The following is a 16,811-nucleotide window of genomic DNA, read 5'->3' on the forward strand; positions in this document are numbered from 1 at the left end:
GTTTTAATGAAATAAAGGGGTGGGGGTTAATTCGAATCGCCTAATTCTGAACTAAGGTGTAGAGGTAAGGTATTAAAATTTAAAAAGTCTGAAATAAGGTATTGGATTATTTGAAACGCCTTATCATAAAAAGGGGAGTAAATCTAAACGTCCTTTCTGGAATAAGGGAAGTAATTCAAAACACCCAATCGATTTCAAGAACATGTGTTTTTAGGTGGTGTTGTTGTTCGGGCGTTATTGATAATATATAGTAGCATAATTCTATTTAAAAAATAAGAAAGACAAATATCAATTAACAATATATTTTATTACAAACTTAGAAATATCTCATAGTATAAACAAAAACAACTGTGTATTATAATATAGTATATTTATGATCCACAACAAATGTATCCATTGTTTTATAAGTTCCATATTTACTAAAATTGACGTCATTATGCTGCACCGTATCCGTGGTATCCATTCTTAACTAATGCCAGCGTCTGTTCTATTTATAGAACGTATATAGATTTCCAGGTACATTAAATCAAGTGTTAAATGTCTAAGGTAAGACTTTATGATAAGTATACTAGATAATGTGTACTTTTATAACATTTACATCAAATAAAGTAAATTTTTAAGTTACCGACAGATTTTTTTTCAGGATTTCTACAATAATTTATATGATTCATTAAATTAATAAAAAAAAGTTGAAATAAAAACAAGTATGTACGTAATAACCCACAAAGTTATATCCTAGACAAATTCGCCCTCAAAGTGAAGCATAAAACATTAACCCACCATTTAGTTTGAAATTCAGGGAATTGGTGCTATAAAACGTACGCTAATGACCAAACAGCTCTGAAATTTTTAAATGTAAATGTTATTGATAGTTATTTCTAATTTTAAGTTTTAACGGTTTTGAAAGTATCTAATTATAGCAAGTTCATGTATTTCCCTTTTAATCTCAAAAAGATATCAGATACTCTTTAAAAGGGTCACAAAAAACTACAAAAAGATGCACGCCCTGATTTCAACATAAAATTATACCAATTTGTGTCACATACTATAGTTAACTATCACAGATTCACTTATAAATCATATAAAACTCCCAAAACTAGTCCTACCCGTCACTAGTTATACAAAGTCCTGTATATATTAATTCAATTGTAACAAACTAACATAAAATGTAGGAACAAATATCCTATAAAGCCAGAGAAAAAGGAAACTCCGTAGAAAAACATTATCTTACGTTAAGTTCACCCTAAAACCTAACTTAACATTAGTTCTTACTGGAAATGTAAGAAATTTAAGTCACGTAATATAAATATATAGGGAATCATACTGTGTGTAGGAAAAAAGGTTCAAACGTATTCTTCTACAGTACAAATATGTTCAATGTTTTATATCATGTACGTCATGTGGACTGTTATACTTTGTAAAAATAAAAAAATTCTTATATTTTTCATAATTTACAGGAATGATCGCACAAGTATCAATCTTAGAATAATTACTTTCAATGCCTACATAATTACAGCATCACCAACAAATGCTAATTTAATGTTCCACCCACACGAGCACATGTCTGGGATCATTGTACTTAAAATTTCATCTGTATCAATAAATAAATAAAATGTGAACTATCGTACATATAGCATAACTTACAGACCCAATCTTTTTCCTAAACAGTCAACAGGATATTTTCGAATAAAACGCTCCGTAGATATAACAAGCTGTCGTACTTTGCATTATCCACGGATCAATATTTCCAATTATTTGTAGTTGGGAACGTAGGCGAATAGAAGTTGCTTAGCTAGCAAGATTTATTTCGTTAACGATCTCGCTTACACCTTAAACAGCAAACTGTTGCTTTTCAAACTTGCAACAGATGGTGAACAATACCAGATACTTAACTTATATATGTAAATAGTAAAATACATTGGATGATATATATATTGATCTATTTGGTTGGGTCTATATTGATCTGTTATAAACGTTTTTAAACTTTTCAGTCACATTTTTTATTTTATTTTACTCTTACCCTGCTATAAGTGACAAAGTTTTGTCACAAATATAGAACCAGGCTGGTCTACACATGTGTAGTCTCTCCAGACTCTATATTGTTCCTTGACTAACATGAAATCTTTGATTTTGATATCCCCAAATTTGATAATGGACAGTTCCAAAAATAGATGTTGGGCAAATCCATTTAAGAAATTCAGCAGGTTACGGATAAACGTAATACATTTTATCCAAAGAAATAGTGTATTATTTGACATCATTAACACACCTTCCTTGTTCATTTCTCAACTTCCTTTGTTTGAAAATATCTAAACATATCTTCTCAATTGATATTATTTAAATTAAAATTCATAAGTAACGTATTGAAATGTTTAATGGACACATTCTGACGTACTTTTATCTTAATTAATAATAAAACTACGGGAAAACCAATTTGGTCTTACAAACAGAAAAATGACACCCCCTCAAGGAGAAAGGACAGTCAACCTGTGATATAAAAGCATTTCTTCTATTGGACACTTGGAAATAACGAATGTCTCTGAATGAAGTAATAGGATGAATAGCAAGTAATTTATCTTACAAGTGTGTGAACATTGCGTGGTAAAAATGAAACCATGATTGACAAATCAGCAAAGAAAAACAAATGCCGAATGCCCACATATTTAACAGAATATTGGCGTTTTTAAACCGGAAGTCAATATTCTCAGACAACGTATGTACGGGACAGCATATCCCACACCATATTGCTCTCATTAATTCAATACCCCGACTATATAACGTATAAAACAAGTCCAAACAGTTTGAAGCCCATAAAAGGGCATGTCCTGTCTAAAATCTACAAAATAGCTAGACTAATAAAAGCGTTTTTAATAAATGAACTGATTTTAACAATATGAAAATAAATTATCAATATATACAATTTGTCACAAAAACAAATAACCAATATATAAATACACGATAAATATTTCTTATATAAGTATAAATATATATATATATATATAACCTTCACCACTATGTAACATCTATATATACAAAGTATGTAAGGAATAATAAACATTATGTAAAAATCTACTGTGTTTCTCTGGCAACATACATGTACACATAAACTTTAAAACAGTTCCCATATGACACATATGCTTAAATAACAATAGTAATGAGAAAATTGAAGCTGCATGTATATAAATATTCGAAGCGTTGTGTACATTTAAGACCTAAAATGACAACGGCAAACTCCGGAATTATACGAATGCTTACGGAAATATTTTTGACATTTTTCGTCTGTAACTGGTAGACATAATCAAAGTTAAACTTTGTGCAATTTGTTGATAAATAATTTCACGTATTTCTTTTTTTCACTCACAAGTTCATCAAAAATACTTATTTGATGTGATAACAATAAGGAAATGAAAAAATCATTGAAATATTGGCGCAATATTGGAAATTACAGACGTAATTACAGCTTGAATGCTACAATAGTCAAGACATCCCATACATATACATTTACATGTAAAAATAATTTTCCAACAACAATAACAACAACAAAATATAAATTTGACTATGTGGTGTAATGACAGATTAAACATGTTGCCTAACGATGCTTAACACCAGAACACCAGATGTTACATTTAGAAACATGTTGTTAAAGGAAACATAATGCTGAAAATGTCACAACCGTTTACATTTAAATATTTCACTTTTTTCAGGCAAGTTACCAGTAAATAAGAAAGAAACGTCACGAAATACCAATAAAGTACTTCGTTTGCCCTTTTGCTATCATATATTTTACACATTTCACTAACAAAAGATCTGTTTTATTTATTTTTTAATTATAATATTCATATATCAATTTATCTGGTTATCTCACCCTTTGGCATTAATAGTTCATGTACGACTAGTAAAGATATAATTAAATGCCATTACAAACAATATCAATTATCGAGAAGTCATTGTTATACAGATCGATTTTCTTTCATCTATTTCCAAAATTCAATGCAGTGCAAATCTTATGAAGGTGATATTAAGTGATGAGTATACAAAGTTAGTTGGTTATTACCACAAATATGTGTCTGCTTAAATGCCCCCGAAATTTGCATTAAGTATTCCTCGAAATATTTGTTTATTTACATCTAACAATACTTAAATATCTCTGGAAACAGTCCAGGGAATGATAAATACCAAATATTGTCATAATAAAACATTTGACCTATAACTGTTTACAAGCCAACTGGTACGTTATGTACATTTACAATAAATAATTCTTCTACAGGTATAAAATCTAAACAAAACATTCAATAATGTCCAAACGAAATGCACTGGCCACCCAGCCTGTTTATAAATTAAGACAAACAAATAAACAAAAGCCTTACAAAAAATAACAAAAATGATATGCAATATAACAGAAATGTATAAAAAACATAATATAAAATCTATTTCAACCTATTCTATCAGAATCTAAACTAATTAATTTTCCGTGATCAATATATGAATAACACGTAAATTCCACAGGAAAAAAATATCTAACAATCTCTAAGTTTACCACACTGTATAAATATGAAACACTTTAGAAGACATTTTGTCAAATAGAAGACAGTGTCTCAAATGTAATTGTTTATGTTACAAAAATAAAGTGGACGTTAGCTTTCTGGAAAAATACACTCTTTTCTTAGGCTAATGGAATCATTCGACCAATCACAACTCTAACCGTAGAGATCTATCATAAATTCAAACGAATCTGTTTTAACTGGCAAGAAGAAGATGATGATACTGGCTTGTTGAAGAATAAGGTCCATTATTTAGACCTAATCCATCGAATAACGCTTTCTGATTCTCGGGCGAGATTTGGAGGGAATTCGCAGATGACTGGCTTCCTATGCTCAATGGTGATTGGCCGGGAGATTGTTGCCCTTGGTGACCTTGGAGAAGTTGGGACTGAGGAGATGGAAGCACAGATTGGCTGCTGGGATGACTACCTGGGGACATCGGAGATGGAACCGGTGACTGAAGCGGCGAAGGACCGGAAAACATTTCATGAAGTGAACCGGACACATGTTGAGTAGAATTACCGATGAAGTGGTGTTCGGATGGAATACCAAGTCGATTTTGTTGTTGCTGAAATTGTTGTTGCTGTTGTTGTTGCAATTGGTAGCTGAGTTGCTGTTGATGCAACATTTGTTGTTGCTGCTGAAATTGTTGTTGAAGCTGTTGCTGATGCTGATTGTGTATGAAACGTTGCTGCTGATCTATGAGAAATTCTACTCTCGGGTCACGTGGTGACAGGGATCGAGAGCGAGGAGGGGTTGTTAATCCAGGGTACTGTACATTATTTGGCACAGCCTTTTGGCGGAAGAAATTTCCAAATTCAGTCGGTGAAAGCCGAGTTGGGCGTTTGGCATTCGACTTAAGTTTTGTAGAACCGAATTTTGTTTGTGCAAATGTTGCCGTTGTGAACAGTTGGTTACCCTGGCGTTTAGGAGCGTACGCTACTGGTGGTGGAGAAGTTGCTCTACTTAATGATGGGAATGGAGCTCCACCGGAAGGAGATGTTGACTGGCTACCTCCCCATGAAGATGATGATACAGGTGAGATATCTGAAGGTGATAAACCACCCGAGTGTGGAGACAGATTGAGAGTACCTAACGAGGCAGAGAGCCTATCAATTGGCTCAAACGACTCCGCATCTGGATTAAACGCCTGAGCCTCAGGATTGAACCCTCGGTTGGTGACCTGCACCTCATGGTCTTCTGTTTCATTATTTTCTTCAAAAGTCTTATCACTGTACAAAATTTTTACCTGTCCCTTTTCCCCTATCCTGTAGGAAACCTCGTTTGGATCAATCCATATGGTCAGTTCTTTAGGTAAATAATCCTGCATCTCGTCCAAGTTCAATCCAACTGAACTTGCCGCCTGTATTATCACGGGATCTATTTTCTCTCCATTTACTCTCACACACCGGAAACCAGACCCTTTGACCGGCTGGTCAGGGTACCAGTGTCCTTCGAATTTCTTTTTCAACCCCTTCTCAAGTTCTGTTCCGAATAAATCCACTCTTCGTCTAGGTAATTTATTGTACAAATAAGATATAACAAAATTTAGCGCAACATTCACTTCCACATGCATCTTGTTTGTATTTTATCACTTATTAATACTGTTTTAACACACAATAAATAACGTTATGAATATCCGTCAGTTTTGTTTCACAACGTCTGTACTAAGTTACTATCAGAACTGCACTATTCCGTTGAAAGTAATATCGCCTACGTTTATATCGTATTATTATTCTTGTTTTCTACGTACAGCATGTAGTGTTGTTGTTTTCATCTCTTGTATCAAGTGAGGATCGATCGATTCACTGTCAGATACTGTATGGCTATTACGCCCCTCCTCTCTACAGATTTATTGCTATATTTAGCTTTGATGACGTATGTGCGTGTCCTTCCAATTTAGAGCGTCATCTAACGGTCGTCTGCCTGAAGAATATAAGAGAATCGATTTAAGAAAATGATAATAAAACACGATAGAGAGAAGATGGTCTCTAACTTTTCAACAGATATTATACAAGTATGTCCTTTCTTGTTCGTATATCTCCCTTTTAAATACAGCTGTTACTAGAAAAGTCGATAACGCCTCGAGTTTTAATTTGTAGAAAGGATATTTCGTGCGACATATTGGTGGTTCATGTATTTAATAATCAATCCCTCTTTATAAACGATGCTTTCAAATCAAAATTTCATATATATCCTGAAGATAACTCTTTGCTCATCCAGTTGAATAAAATCTTACTATTTTCAACATTTCTTCAAATAAACCTCCATATGAAATTTATCACCGATGGATTATAATGTGTTGTCCTAAAAATAAACTAGATCTAATGCTTTATAAGTAATATTGAAATGTTTCCTATAGTAAACATATGACGTACAGTGTTCTAAACGGTCGACTTTCTTTACATTAAAACCTCCTCATTTTAAATCAATTTCACCCAATAAAGTAGGTTGTTTTTGTGTTGTTTTCTCTATTAACGTTTCCCAGGGACATAATTTTCTGTCCTTAGATATCGTTATCAGCGACTGTTTATCTAAACTCAATTACAGCACAAGGCCTATTTTTCGCCATAGCTGTATTTACTAACGAAGGTTTCCGTGTCGGTGAAATTTCAACCAGTGGTCAATCATTTTATCAGACAAACCCCCTGACTAATTCCAAATTTCTCATAATACCTAATGTTATTTGTTGATGTTAATAACCTTGGCGTCGACAACATAATTGAGTTTAAAGACAAGTGCTAGAAGGGCAATAGTTCACACAAAGTGAGAAAAGCTAAAAAAAAAAAACAACAAAAAAATAACATATTAATTAAAGAATGTAGCAATTCCAAAATTGTTCATTTCAATTCACCATTCATATACATTGCTGAAAGAAAAAGAAGTCTAATAACAGTAAAATAGTGATAGTTTTTATTTGTAATAGTCCTTTACTTTTTTACTGTTGGACAATTCAATAATGGTATTTTGCATTTGTGTTGAGGATGGGGCTCTTTAATTCAAAGGGAGCGGGGTGAAGCGGATTAAACTATTTTACAGTGTTAGTTCAACTCGAAGTTTAAAGAAAAAGAATGCTCGTTTTATTTGCTACTATTTACATAATGTGTACATCGGACATTAATCTGTGTCAAATTTGCAAAATGTTATAATAAAAAGTGGAATAAGGACGGAGATTTTAAGATGATAAATTGAAAATATATCAGTTATTTGAAACAGATATTATGAATAAAACTGAAACATGAACATTAAGATATGAGAACATCTTTGACATTACGTTATACATTGTGTGTCTTTAAAAGTTAGAAAAATAAAAAAATCTCGAACCATGGAAAATGCAAGCTGTCGAAAAGAACAAATTTTACGTGAGATTCGTTCTGTAGCTATCTATTTAATGTGGTTTATTTATAGATGTTGTAACACATTTTTATGTCCTTGTAGTTACCTTTTAAACACAATTTGTTTGTCGTCTGTCAGCGTTATCTTGCACGCGACAGAATTTAATGATGTTCATTCGAGCCGCGTCACGACAAAACCAACATAATGGGTTTGCGACCAGCATGGATCCAGACAAGCCTGCGCATCCGCTCAGTCTGATCAGGATCCATGCTGTTCGCTATCAGTTTCTCTACTTGTTATAGGGTTTGTAAGCGAACAGCTGAATCCTGATCAGACTGCGCGGATGCGCAGGCTGGTCTGGATCCATGCTGGTCGCAAACGCATTACGTTGGTTTTGTCATGACGCGGCTCGTTTGTATTTAGATGTATTTACAGTTCTCTATCGTATAAAAGCAATGTATAATGAGCTTCCTACATTAAACATGTTAGGCGTATTAAAAATAAATCAAGATGATAAATGGCGTTATTTTACGTGATCCGACCCTCACTTTAAAATGATGCGAAAAACTGTAAATAGTGCTATTATAATAGATGACAATTAATAATTAACATTATTGTTTTCTATTCATCATGCGTGATCAGTTGTTTTTGAAGAGCATACTCTCAGTGGAATTACAGAGAAATCTATGTAATTCCTAGTTATATGTTGAAATATTTTACATTAATTAGAGCTTGTGCGGTTGCTTGAGTCCCTTAGCGTCTGAGATGTCACTAAAACGAGCCTATATGATTTATAGCCAGTGCGTATGCATAATTCTTGATACAACATTTTCGAACAATCTTAATTGTAAGATTTTAGAAATTCTTAAGCCTAATGTTTTAAAATGCATTTTGATTAGATTTTACATCGAGTCTGGAAACTGGAGAAATGAGGACAGCATTGAAAACATGCCAGGGCGATCATCATGACACTCTTTTCTTTGCACACAAAGTATTTTTTTTTTAATCTACGACCCTATTTTATCTATTCTATTCTATTCTTGAACACTTGAATCTAGTTTATACAGCTGAATTGTAACAAGTTCATATAGTATTAAAATATATTTAGTTGCATACTTAAAACAATAACTCCCCGTGAAGCATCATTACGGCCAGAATATATAAGAACGGTTATTACATCAAACTAGGTCAATTCTTGCTCTGTTGATTATCTAGGTCACCTCTAAATACCGTCATAACCTTTGAACGGTAACGAAACAATTAAAATATTACCATTATTGTCACGGAAAATAGAAATTCTATCTAATTTTCTAACAATTACTATCCGTTTCATATTACTGATAATTATATTTCCTCGAGTTTTATTCCATGGTACAAATGTATATAACAGTATTCTATGATATCAAATGTCATTGTGTCAAGGTCGTTTCATGGTGGTATACGTGAAAGCTTGCATTCACCATTACTCAACTGGCTCAGGTAAAGATGCTTCCTGCAGGGACATTAAAAAGTTATCACCAAATTGCATGACTGAAACACTTAGATAATGATTCCTCCAAGAAATGTAAATGAATTAAATGTGTATTTGCTATTTTATTTAAAATCCGGAGATAAATTTCACAAGACCATTACAGTAAAGTATACGACCATGTCTTGATGATAATTTTTCTGGTTATTCCAGCACGTAAATGTGGTTGAAGGTTAAATACCGCGTAAGCCGGTGCTAAGGGGCGTGAGGTATATTGGACGTTTACATTATCGCTCATGAACAGACTCCAACAAACCGGGTTTGCAATTTTCATATTATATAATTAAGGGATTACCCCGTTTCAAGATATTTACACATATATACATGAATTAACGAGTTCATTCATGCGAATTCACTTTTCTTTGACCAGAAGTGTCGTAATAATAGTTCCCATACTTTTTTATCACCTTTTTAAAAGTCCAAGAAAAGTAGTACTTTAAACAATAATGATTATGGAAAATGATAGTTGCCTGATCACATTTGTAACACCAATATTTGGTCATTTGGTCAAGGCCACTGAGGAGGCTATTTATTGATGACTGCTTATTAAATGACTGTCATAATATACATAACTGGTAAGAGTAAACGAATGTCTTTGTTACACTAAGGTGTAGTTTATCACTGTATCCTGTTTTGTGCATGGGTAACAAAAAAGGTAAGATCATAGCCAATTGGCAGCTTGGACATGGAAAGTGCAACATAAAGTCTAACTTATATATTATACAGACTGGTGGACTTCCTTTATAAATGTTATACCATAAGTGACCAAATCAATACTATTGAAATATATATTTTAAGGGTCGTGATTTAATAAAGGAATTCTATCAGAATTTCCAGAAGATATTCAGATGTTCAACAATCAGATGACCTTTAAGCAAATAACTTTTATTTACACAGCCAGATAGCATGAGCCGTTCAAAGATCCGACGTAAAGGAAATACTAGCAAACGTCAAGGAAATGTATGATAAAAAAAAACTGTCAATAGAATTTATTATGGTCCCATGGCAACAATCCTTTTCACATCGATTTATATTTATGGTAACACATTTTGTTACAATGTTTCTGTCAACATTGTGTACAGACTTTATGTCGTTTCTTCGGGGTTTTATGATACAAATACAAAGAATATTTTAATTGATTTCTATTTTATATATTTTTTTTTCATTTTGCATTGACTCTGAAAACATGACGCAAATATATGAAACAAGACAGTGTTTAACAACAACATTCCATTAAATGTCCGTTTACTGAATGTATGTTGTATCATAGTTTGGAGACCTTTCTGTTGAAAATGTGTCAGGGTTAAATCGTATACATATACATGCACAGTGCGTTAACTGGAGTGCGGGTATTAGTTACCCGCACTCCAGAGCATGCCCATTGATTGGCTCATTTTTGCTGGGGTTTACATATTGTGACGGCAGAGAAAGGGAAAGCGACAGAAATGTCATATCCAGATGTTCGTTCATTGGTTCATTTTTGCCGGGGTTTCATATTGTGATACAGGGAACGTGCTTTTATGTTTGACTATGATACAAAAGAGAAAGAACACCAAAACACTCGGCAATCTGATTTATACTCGGGGGCTACGCCCCCTCGTACAAATCAGATAGCCTCGTGTTTCGGTGCTCTTTCTATTACTTATCAGCCAATGTGGTAAAATAAACGTATAATATACTGTATATCGTGTTTAAAACAAATCTATTGAGTTCATTGGTACCCTTATATTATATAAACCGTAATATAATTAGCAGTTTACGATCAGAGAAATCAATAGATTCCTTAACTCATAGTGTAAGTTAGCGTTCATTCGGAAGCATTTACAAAATTAAATTGGTCAAGAGCGGCGCAATATGTACTAATTTCTAGAATATTGACAAAAAAATAATAATTGTAATAAAACTACATTGTAATATTAAAAAGCAATAAAATAGCACAATTGTTATGAATTGCAGAATTGAAAAAATAATGGCAGCTCGCACTACGAGTGTATCAAAAATGAGCATGGACAGCGATGTATCTTATTACAAGAATAATATTAGATAAGTATAATGCAAGTATTTGAAAACAATTCTTGAACCTATCGTCTTCCAACAAGGAAGGGTATTAACATGTAACAACTAGCACAATTAATATATACATGTAAATGAATTGATAAAATAGCATACGCCATATTTATGATGCTTGTATAGCAGAAACAATCATATTTCTATTGGACAATTGTTGCAGACGACAATTGTTCATCGGTATGATTATGTCAGAAATAATAGATATCATAAAAAATGCGGTAAAAAGCCACTCGGAATGCATTTGTCTCATTATTCATTATACATATTTATTATTGTACCGTTACCTTGTCAGACTCGATGGGACGTTATATTTAAACTAATTTACACCGTGCAGTTGTATAATTTACTGCATTGTGTTTTAGTATTGACTAATAATGAATAAATAAACAGTAGCACCAGGTAAAACATATTTAATTAGGACATATATCACACGTGAAACAGCTTGCGTGATAATTTATTCATGACTGATTTATCTGTTAACACCGTATCTAAAGGTGAGGGAATAAATATTCACATTACACCTTTATCTTTTTTTAAATATTTTGTCAGAACCCTGAAAATATCACGTTTTATTTTGTGACTACTCTATTCATATACAATAAAAGTTAAACAATGTTGACATACATGTATATTAGACTTGTTATGTCATAGCGGAAGTGACATTCGATTGAATTTAAATGTTTGAATATTCTACTAAATTACTGAATTTGGTTGTACAGCAATTTGGTTCAATAAGTCCAAGTAGCGTTTAGAAAGGATGAAATAAAATACAAAATGTATAACAACCGGTGCACTTCTGCACCTAAAGAAAGGCTATCTGTGACGTCAAAGAAACTTTTATTTGACGATAAAAACATTTTACAAAATGTTTCAATTTTCAACAAATAAGCCTTCTCCTGTAAAGATTACATTATTAAGTCAAATAGGTCACTGTTCAATTGTCCTGATCAAAGACGACTTACAATGATATCTCAATATCTTCATTTCAAAATTGTCACACCTGCGCATGCGTGAGAGATATGAAAATTAAACTGATACGAAATCGTTCAAATTTGCCTTATGTGCGCACATTTTATTGATCATCATTCAGAAAGCATCTTAAACCGACAGTTTTGTAATAAATTGATTTAAATACAATCCAGAAATGTAACAATATGTTCTAAATAAAGAAACAGTGAAAAGAAATCGTGCGTAATGTGTATGTCGTAGCGTTTGTTGGCTTATAAACGTGCACAAAAATAAGAATATATGTCGGCTTACTGTCCATTAATAGCTGTTTTATTTTAAACGCACGACATAAATTTGATGTTTCCATATGTGCCTTTAATTCATAAATAAAAAAAAATCATTAACGAAGCAAAATAAAACCTGAAATTGTACAATTAACTCTGGCGTATAAATACAACCTAGATTACCAAAACAGTTATAAATACAAGTTCGGTTTTGTCGAACAAAATGTAATTTTTCGAATTACAATCTAAACTTAGCTTATATAAATTTTAAACACTCAGATTTCATTTTTAGTGAGTGATAAAACTTTGCACAAAACACACATCCTTTATAACAAATATAGTAATAAAGTAATTGTATATCTGCCCCTGTTTGTACTAATGATGGAACAGCCAAACTTATCAACCATACATAACTTTATCATAATTATAATAGATTCACTAAATTTACATAATGTTGTGTAATGTGTGTATATAAGCGGCCTATAACAAAATTTTGTTAAAACATTTTTTATGTTTAAACTATACTACATTAAAACATAACATAGCACAAGGATATACACTAGAAAAACGGCAGCAGCAACAACAAAAACATACAGAATAACTCAATTACAACAATCAATTAAATTAGATAATAATAATATAAATACGTATGTAACAACGTTTGCAAATTGTTAACATAAATAAGTGTATGATAGCAGAACAAGATAAACGTAATATGTTCTGATAGTTATGAGAAACAACACTTACAGTTCACGTGCGTCACTAAAATGATGTGCGTAAAAACCATGCATACTATTTCATCCTGCGAAATAACTAGCCAAGTTAAAGTGTAGATAATAGACAAATAGGCAACTTGTTCAAAGGCATAGGAAACTGTTTATCTTCAACATAATGTTATAAAGATGGTGATTCAATAAACATTGTTTATGCGTTTTACTGCATACGCGTGTATAATTATGTTGGCTATTGCAGTAAAGGTTCTTTTAATGAAATGGTTGCTACTTTTTCTCTTCATGAACCAGATCGTAGCAAACATATAAATATAACTTAGTATTTCATTTTAAACTTCTTGAAGAACACAATATGGTGCTGTTTGATAACTGTACAATGCATATACTTTAGTGACTAAATATGTTTAAATCTTAAAATAGAATATAGACGCAGTTGCGGAAATAAGGGGACATCTCAAGTTATAATCATATAGTTAACATGCATTAGAAGCATTACTCTATATTTTTGAATATTGCTATAAGTTTTTGTTTCGCACATTACCTTTTATTTCAAAGACATCGTTTTAGATTTTTGACACACTATTCAAAGAAATACACACTTTTTTCCCGCCTAAAAAGCTGTAAACGAATAGTCTAAAATTAACAATTGAAAACGATGGAAGAAACGGGAAATTGCCAAGCCAAGCTCTCAATATGAAAATTCAAGATAAGTATGATTCTTACCAGTTTGATAATACATTTATTATACATAACTGATCTATGCCAAAAGATAATCAAATAAGCAGGTGTAATTACTGTAACAATCATTTATGATTATCAATAACAAAAAACACATGAAGTGTCATATCGTACCTTTTATTTATATTTCACCGACCGGAGTTATCACCATAAAACACTTTTTAAGTCAACAACAGCATTAATGCAAAATAAATTTTATATACACTTAATCACTTACCGTAATGTAAATGTCAAACGTCAGAAAAATAATTAAGACGCACTAATTCCTGTAATAAACACGTACGTTTCAATTGTACAGAAAATCAGATTAGCCTGCTTTAATCACAGGCAGCATGCGTAAAAGAAAATATTCACTATTGTTATTGCCGTGACCTTCAGATGGAAATTGTTAGAAAACACGTAACACTCTGTAAATTTCTGCTTCTATCTCTAATTCTCTCTCCCCGAGATATTAAAGGCCGATATTGATTGAGGATCTTACTGAATGTGCAGTATCAACAAGGAAATTGGGTAGAAGTATGATTAAAGTTGTTTTATTTAGACTAGAGTTCTATTTTGAATTAAAGAGGTATCGATCCCCACTAAACTTTTTCCTTTATTGTGGATAATAATAGGGAACGCTGTATAAACGCACATCAAACGGTAGCAAAATGATTTAGTATTGTTTTATTTTTAACCCGAACAGTTGATTTCACAAACGGAATCTATAACAGTGATAATGTAATTGAAAGATTAGATATTTTTGTTATAAACTTTCCAGAAAAGTGAGATAAAAAGCACTTTCTCAAGAATAGCGGTTCATTTTACGAGCCTGATAAACTTTTTTAATTCCATGATCTAAAAATAACTCATTCTATGACCTTTATTAGAATGACCTTCAAACCGTACAAGTAAAAAAATGATCATCGTAAAGAAATAATAGCATGCCTTTTAAATTTAAGGAAAAGGATACTTAAACGACATAAAAACACGCTTTTAAATTTTAAGTTAAATAGGATATTTCAATTACATAAGAATAAGATCCTTCCGTGACATAAGAAGAGTAAAACTCCTCGCTACTCCTTAAATCAAATTACTGCGCGGTAACACGCTAATTCATTTAAAGTTGTAATGATGCTGATTTAAAAACACGGACTATTTCTCCCACGAGAGAATTGTGCAATGTTTGTAACCAATCAATGGAACAATTTCAATATTTCAACGATAATGGTTTCTCTATGTGTTATATTTGCACGCCTTCATTTTGTGTAAGTGCAACATTTGCAATTCATCAAAACTTCCATGGGGAGAAAAGGAAGTATCTTTTTCTTCAAAAGCAGATCGATATTAGCAATTTCAATATGTGACATTATCGGTCTACCAAAAATATTTGCATTGTCTTTAAGATGAAAGCCAATTTTATCAATGTCCTTGTATCAAATATGATAAAGAATAAGTAAAAGTTTTTTCATCAATATATTTTTCAGAAAATCCTAATTGTTATTATTTTAAAAGAGAATGTATTATACGAACAAAAAATTGTTCTCGTTTGTTTAAGAAATCAACTGATGTTTCACAAAACAGTTTGAATATGAATATGGGTTTGTGTTTCACAAAAAAAAAAAAAAAAAAAAAATGGCGCGAATTAATTCTATACAAATAATTCAATACCAGGCGCCTAACAGCTGAGCAAAAATAACTTATATTTTATTCAATAACAGGCATAATAACAGCTGGGCAAACAGCACTCTTAAACAATTTAATATCATGCCCCATAATAATAACCACAAAGTGAATTTACGTTCATGCATACGAATGCATATAAAAGATAAAATAAACCCATAAAGAACGCTCAAAACGACAAAATAGAAAAAAATACAGGCTACTGTTCAAAGACGGCAGTGGTAAGTGCAAGTTACCGTCCACGTCCCCTTGAACGAGTTTAAGCAGCTTATAACTTTTAACCATGAGAGGGGTGTAAATTTGAATTTAGATACATCAACAAATGAGTTCATCCGGCGGTTATCATGGAACCTTCAGTGTGACACGTCCGCGCTATTCCCCAAGTAGTAATACGTGTGCACAAAAACGAGGAAACAAGGGTGGAATTAAATAAAATGGAATTTGTAAAGGAAACTAGATGTTATGAAGCACATCTCAAGTGATTGTCAAAAGACAAATTGAAAAAAGGCAGGCAACATATCCTGAGGGTGATTATACTGTATTCAGTAGAAATATTCGAACTGGAGAAAAGTTTTAAAACAGAAAAAATATAAAATACCACAAACACAACAATTCATATAAACCAAACTTTTAAATCATAATATTTATGTTATAGATTATGTTTTAACCAATGAGAAAAATTTCACAAGTATCAATCATTTTTGTGTTCAGCAAGTTAACGAGTTAAGCGACCACGCCCCTATAGAATTTTCATTACATACTAAGTATCGTATACCTGTACAACAGGAGAAAGTTGATATAAAATATAAATGGGATTCAAACCTAAGGGATACCTTTAGGGCAGGTTTGATCGGCATATTACCTAATCTAAATCAATTGACTAAAGAGATAAATATCAGTGATCGACAGGCCGTAAACAGCACTATAAATAGTTTTACCTGTTTAATAAGGGAAGTTGCAGACCCTCTTTTTT

General features: G+C 32.2%; 1 protein-coding gene across 4 annotated transcripts in view; it reads right to left on the minus strand.

The window, feature by feature from the left end:
* Positions 1–288: 288 nt before the first annotated feature.
* Positions 289–16,811, minus strand: part of LOC132759504 (protein Tob1-like) — a 45,813-nt gene continuing 29,290 nt past the window's right edge. For 2 of the 4 annotated variants that reach the window (XM_060751289.1, XM_060751291.1), the window contains exon 2: positions 289–6,467. In XM_060751289.1, coding sequence (XP_060607272.1) covers positions 4,738–6,117 — 1,380 coding nt within the window. In that variant the 5' untranslated portion in view covers positions 6,118–6,467 and the 3' untranslated portion in view covers positions 289–4,737. Of the gene's footprint in view, positions 6,468–14,290; positions 14,607–16,811 lie in introns of those variants that run through there. The other 2 variants (XM_060751288.1, XM_060751290.1) reach the window with 2 other exon arrangements.

Source organism: Ruditapes philippinarum, unplaced genomic scaffold (genome assembly GCF_026571515.1).
Source record: "Ruditapes philippinarum isolate M1 unplaced genomic scaffold, ASM2657151v2 ctg1845_1_1_1_1, whole genome shotgun sequence".
Classification (NCBI taxonomy): domain Eukaryota; kingdom Metazoa; phylum Mollusca; class Bivalvia; order Venerida; family Veneridae; genus Ruditapes; species Ruditapes philippinarum.